The sequence below is a fragment of the Apis dorsata genome, unplaced genomic scaffold, assembly GCF_000469605.1.
Source record: "Apis dorsata unplaced genomic scaffold, Apis dorsata 1.3 scaffold_1083, whole genome shotgun sequence".
NCBI lineage: Eukaryota > Metazoa > Arthropoda > Insecta > Hymenoptera > Apidae > Apis > Apis dorsata.
Window position 1 is genome coordinate 24,532 of NW_006264181.1, and position 6,799 is coordinate 31,330.

General features: G+C 17.9%; 2 protein-coding genes across 2 annotated transcripts in view; one reads left to right on the top strand and one right to left on the bottom strand.

The window, feature by feature from the left end:
• Positions 1-2,710, top strand: part of LOC102671427 (coiled-coil domain-containing protein 12) — a 3,871-nt gene extending 1,161 nt beyond the window's left edge. Inside the window, exons 2-4 of the mRNA XM_006624501.2 lie at positions 1,886-2,030; positions 2,143-2,281; positions 2,346-2,710. Of these exons, the coding sequence (XP_006624564.1) occupies positions 1,903-2,030; positions 2,143-2,281; positions 2,346-2,522 (444 nt within the window). The 5' untranslated portion in view covers positions 1,886-1,902 and the 3' untranslated portion in view covers positions 2,523-2,710. The remainder of the gene's footprint in view (positions 1-1,885; positions 2,031-2,142; positions 2,282-2,345) is intronic.
• A 486-nt stretch (positions 2,711-3,196) lies between these two features.
• Positions 3,197-6,799, bottom strand: part of LOC102671553 (carbonic anhydrase 2-like) — a 34,639-nt gene continuing 31,036 nt past the window's right edge. Inside the window, exons 5-6 of the mRNA XM_006624502.2 lie at positions 3,659-3,941; positions 3,197-3,428 (exon numbers count right to left, since the gene is read on the bottom strand). Of these exons, the coding sequence (XP_006624565.2) occupies positions 3,382-3,428; positions 3,659-3,941 (330 nt within the window). The 3' untranslated portion in view covers positions 3,197-3,381. The remainder of the gene's footprint in view (positions 3,429-3,658; positions 3,942-6,799) is intronic.

Consider the following 6,799-nt stretch of genomic DNA (forward strand, 5'->3'; position numbering starts at 1 on the left):
ATATATATATATTATTTGTTTTCAATTAGAAATTTTGATACATGATATCATTAGTTTCGAATAAATTATTTTGTAAGGATAAATTCATAACAGAAACAATTATTGAATTATATATATTTATTGTGCGATTTTACGATATAATTTTAAATATTAAAACTTTTGATGACAATAAAATAATTATTTACTATTTTCGAAGTTATTATGAATATATTAGACATTATTATTATAAATAATGATATACAAATAATACAAATTATAAAAAAATTTACATGTAGAAATTTATATATAGAAATTATTTTATTTTAATATATTTTGTTGAACACTTAATTGTGTAATTGTATGTTATTGTGTAAAGAAAAGAATCAAATGAAACACGTATGTATGTTATACAAAGAAACGAATAAAAATTTATATACATAAATTATATACATAAGAAACATAAATGTGTAAGTTGTTTTTAAAACATTATGTTAAGATTTGAACTTATATTATATTATATATAAATTAATATAATATTAAGGTATATAGGTATACCTTATAATATTAGACATAATTGATATATTTTACTTATAATTTATCTGAAGCTAAAATATTATAAACTTTTGTAAAAATATTAATAAACTAATTCTTTTAAAAAAGTATTATTGTTGATTAAAAAGTATTACTGTTGATTAATTTTTTCATATCAAATCAATTTTTATCTTTTTTTCTTTAAAAAAGAAAAAATATCTATTTATTCTTAGAAGAATTGTTAATAAATAAAGTATTTTTTAAAATACTTATAATATAAAAATATCATTTTATTATATAAATATATATGTGTTAATAATATATAATATATAAATTTAATTCATTAGCTCATTTTTAATTATAAATGAAAATATAAGAAAATTATCTTAATTTTTAATGTATATGATATAATAATAATACAATCATATTTATAATACAATCATAATATAAAAAGTCAGTAATTCCATCATTATATAAAATTCTTATTTATAAATTCTTTTTCAATTTATAAAAAAATGTTTTCGAAAAATAATAATTTTTATAAAATAAATCTTATTAAAAACAAAATAATTTTTATTTCTATTTTCATATTTTTTATACGTAGCCATTCTATTTTTTTATTCATAAAAATATTTAAAAAAATTATTCATTAATTTAAATACTTATTTAAATAGAAAATATTTCACATAAAGTATGACTGACATCATCAATATAGGCAATAATAAAGAAAAAAATTTGATGATATATTTTTATATTTCAACGATCTGATATTAGTACTAAGAAATAGCAGTTAGATGGCGATACTGATATCATTGTATCATGTTGCAAGGCAAATTTTAGTTAGTAATTAGTTCATTTATTTTTTTTATAAGTCAAATTTCATTAGTTTATTCTTCCTTTTTTTCTTTATATTAGTCTACATATACCGATAGGACTGAAAAAAATATAACCATTAGAAAAATAAAAAAAGAAATAATGCTAATGTAACTTAAAATTAGAAATGAGAGAAATAACAGGTGTTCTATTATGTTATTTGAATACGTTCCCTATTCTGAGAATTGTATTTCTGAGAATACAAATAAAAAATTCCCATTATTTCTTCTATTTTTTAAGTTCCGTTACTAGTATTTATTACTTTCTTTTACTTTTTCAATTGTGGCAATCCTTATAATATATTTTACGCGGTAAAATATTCTTCGGCAATTCTGTTAAATATCAGAAGACAATTATTGCATTTTTTTCATATTTTGATTTATTGACATCGAATTTTATACCCATATCTACTCATTTTAACATAAATTAAATAATATAAAAGAACCTTCAATTTTATATTTATTGTATTAAAATTTATACGTATTAACGCCACTTATAATAAAGTATAAGAAAACAAATATGGCGGAAGATAAAATAGGTTCGTTAGAAGAAGAAGCTTTAAAAAGAAAAGAACGTTTACAAGCTTTGAAGAAGAAGACTGAGGAAAATAAAGAAAATAAAAGTGAAAGTGCTAGTAAATTACCGAAGTAAGTTTTGTGTTTTTTTTCTTTTTTAATTTTATTCATATTCAAATTTAATCTTAACTAACCTTTAATAATTAATACTAATTTTTGTATTTTATTTATTTCAATATGACAGGCCAAAATTTCGAAGTTATAAACCACAGGATGAAAGTCTCAAAGATAAAGTATTAGAAGATGCGAAGCCAGGCAATGTAGAAGAGGAAGTAAAAGATCAATTAAGTGCTGCAAATACGAAAGTTGTTATTGAAGAACTTGTAAGTAATTATTTACAACAATTTAAAATATTTGTTTTTATTTTATTTTATTGTTATCTTTTAGGATATCAGCAATCTTGCCCCTAGAAAACCAGATTGGGATTTAAAACGAGATGTTGCTAAGAAATTAGAAAAATTAGAAAGGAGAACTCAAAAAGCAATAGCAGAACTTATAAGAGAACGTCTTAAACAAGGGCAGCATGATTTAGCTGCTGTGGTGAATATGGCAACCAAAGATTAAATAGAATCATCAACTTAATGTTATTAATAATATAATTTTTAGATGTATATGTATATAATATGTATGTATATATTTAATTATAATATTTAATTAATATTATTTTGTCTTATAAAATTTTTATAAAATATTTTATGAAATTGTAAAAAATTTTGACGAAATTGTAAGAAATAAATAAAATGCATTATTAATAATTTGTTTTATTATTATCTAAGTCGTAAGCATTTTAATATAATATATTTTATAAACATATTTGTGAGAAAATACAATTTACCAAAAGACTCAATAAAATACATATATTATCATAGCAGCAGTAGGAACTATTAAATAAACATATATTAATATTTTTGGTATACAATCATTTTTATAAATATTTATATAATATTTCCTTGTTTATCAAATAAATATAATCAAATTTAATTACTATTTATTTTCTATTTCTACTGCTTTAATTATCATATTCAAAAAAAAGATTATATGAGTATCGTGTTTGTAGTACTTACAATCAGTCAATATTAATAATAATATAAGAATACATTTTTTAAGTATATATATATATGTACATTATTTAAGATGCTTTTACAATTAAATGATAGTATATATTTAATTAAAAATAAAATCATTTATTTTCATTTTTATCTTAAAAATGATAAATATCTTAAATAATAAAATCTTTTAAATATAAAGATATTTAATAATTTCATAAATTCTTTTGCACCAAAAAGTATTGTGTAAATACACAACATTAAATATAATATTAAATAGTTTAATGTTAAATATAATATTATTTAATTTACTTATTTATTATTAATTATTTTAAATTACATAAAAGTCAAAATAATTGATTAAAGCTTCCAGTGTATTATTGATATTGTAAAAGAAAAATAAGCCCAAGTATCACTCCAAATGCTGCAACAAAAATAAAATCAAATTATTCATATATTCATATTATTTATTATATTATATTATTATTTATATACAATTATTTTTTAAATATATATTCCTATATTTTTCATTATAGGAATTAGTTCTATTTAACTATTTTCAAGATTAATGTATATCTTACAATTTTAATTTTAATTAAAAATGTTTTTAATCATATTATCAAAATAAATTGTAATCCTAAAAAAGATACAAACATGATACGGTCCACATGCTTTGTTGTCCATTATGATCATCTTTCTTATGAGAATTTTCTTCATTAGATTGTTTTGTTGGCTTTAGTTTTTTAGAACTATTCGTCGTTTGTTTAGAATCTGTAATAATAGTAGTTCCGGAAATCATGGAAGTTGGGACATTACGATAAACTATTCTACCATCTAATGGTTGCACCGGACGGAAATTATGTGTTAAATTTCTTCCATCACTGGATTGAATTTTACGAAACACAGCCAACTGCAAATAAATAAAGTAAGTATAGACAATTAATTATAACTATTAGCTGTATTACGAAGCAGTACAATTTAAGACTGTTTAGAAGATATTTTTAAATTGTTTGAGAAAAAAATAGAGTCTTTTATTCGTTTTTATTTTTTTTTTTTTTTAAGATTTAAATATTTTTAAAGATTTTATATTAAATTTATTTTTTTGAAATAATTCTTTTTGCATTTTTTTTTAAATTTTACATTTCTAATAATTGAAATATTAAAATATATTTAATTTTCTATGTGTAGCAATTTATGGGATAAGAATAAGAGTTTATTTAAGCATTTAAGAAAACCACTTTCTCCAGTAAAAAACTTCTAATAATTAAATTTGAATAGTCATAAAGCTGAAAGAAAGCGTTTACAGAATATATTTGTACAATATATCTTTCATATTCGTGTTTAAGCGATATTAGAATTTAATTACACATATATATTAAAACATTGTCTAAAAATATTTATGTACTATTTCATTATTCGAAAATATATAAGTATATTTTGTTTATAAATATGAAGTTATATTTATAATATTAGTAAAAAAAAAACTATAATACTAATTAGATAAAATTAGAAATACTTTAATTATAAAGTATTTTTTATTTAAAAATATTTATAATTAAATTTCAATAATGTGAATCTTGGATATAAAATTAAAATCTTCGAATTGGAGATTATCTTGTCACAATAAAATTCAACAAATTTGTACAAATAGATTAATATTTTAAATAGATTAATTTTGTACAAAAAGATTAATATTTTTCTAAGAATTTTTTTAATAAAAATTCAAATCAAGGAAAATTTATCTAGAAAAAGAAAGATAAAATCTATTTTTTATGTAATTATTTCGAGTACTATAATGATAATGATAAAAGTTTAACTTATAGAAATAAATTTTAGCTTTCAGAAAATAAATTTGTTTAAAAATCACAAAAATAAAAATATAAAATAAATGGCAAATAATTTGAAAATTTATATTTATAGAAGATTTATAACAAATGAAAGAAATTAATAAAATTATAATATTATTCAGATTTTCAAATTGCAATATAACTTCCATTATCCAAAATAATGAAACAAGATTGTTAAGGAAATAAAAAATAAAAAAATTTTTGAACAACATAATTTTTATAAATAAATTATTTTATATTTTAAGGAAAATATGTTCATTTGTAAAATTGAGATTTTTCTATTTTTCATTTTTCATTTTCATTTTTCGGCATTTTCTATCGAAAGATACATTTGATGTTGATGTACTTAAATATAAATAATTTTCACTTTTTTGTTTTTTAATCCTAATTATGGATTTTCCAATATTTTTATATTTTTTTACTAAATCTGTAATACTCTTATAGTTTCTTGATTCCTTATTTTATAATTTAATCAAGAAATGTTAAATCAAAGTATTATTTAATTTTATTCAAAACAAATACATGTATTAATTGGTTAAAATAAAATAAAATGAAGATAAATATATTCAGAATTGTTGATATTTTTATAGAACGCAATAAATAGATAACTTTCTAACAACTCAATTATTAGAACGTATTTGAAATCCATGACGTTTTAAAGGCGTCATTATAAGATAAGAATTAATTTTTTAAGGATTTCCGTTTTCGTTTCGAATAATTGAACATTTACGTTTTGATGTCATATATATCATATGACATATATATATATCATATATATCATATATATACTATGTGAATATGTCCAACGTTAATTTCAAATTAAATTCTATTTCCGCTACTATGATAAAAAAAGATGTCTGTTTACATTTAGTTACATTTATAAATAGAAATAGCATATAATTCAGATAATAGAATGTTCACATATTAAAATATTTAAATTTAATGAATGTTTCGTTAATAGAAATTCCATTGTATAGAGATTCAATTGTATTAGAGAATTTTCAAATATTTTTTGAAATACAAATAAAAAATAATTAAATGAAACTTAATATACTAAGAATAATTGTGATTTGATACTAAAAAAAACTATATTATAAGTATTACATTATTGCAGATGAAACGATCGAATTTTTAATATAAAAGTTTTAATATTTGTAGTTTTATTAAAAATGATATTGATTAATTATGGTAAAAATTTGAATTGAACAAATTTATTATTTTTTTCAAAAAAGTTAAAATTTTTATCATTTAGTTAATTTAAATGATTCTTATCAATACATGTTATTTCTTCCTTTATTTTTTATAATTATTTATAAATTATAAACATTTATAATATTTTATACCAATAGAATATTGTTTGATTTTTTAATGCAATTTTATTTGAAAATTCTATGTTAATGTTATAACTTTTTTATTCTGGTATATTATACTGAATTTTAAACTTATATAAGAAATCTTTCGAATTTGATTTTGAAATATAATTTATTATAATACGTAATTTTTTTTTTTATAATAAGAATAATAAAAAAATTAATAAAATAATATTCAAATTGTATCTATCCTCAAACTTTAAATTCATTGTAACAATTTATAATATTATTTGATATACTTACTTTTGTCACTTATTTTTGTCGTTATTTTTGAATTGTTTTTAATTTTATAGATTTGTAAAATTGACAATTTTATATGTAATAATTTAATAATTAAAAAAATGTTATGTGTATATCACATATTCTCTATTATAAAATAATGATTCTAAGAAAAGATAAATTATTTTTGTTCAAAAATTTTTATTTCTAATAATGTCATAATGATCATTATAGCTTATTAATTTGAATATTAGAAACTATTTATTATTTGCATATTTCAAATTTTAAAATTTTATTTATTATTTGCATATTTTAAAATTTAAAAATATCTTATATTTATATATATATATATATATATA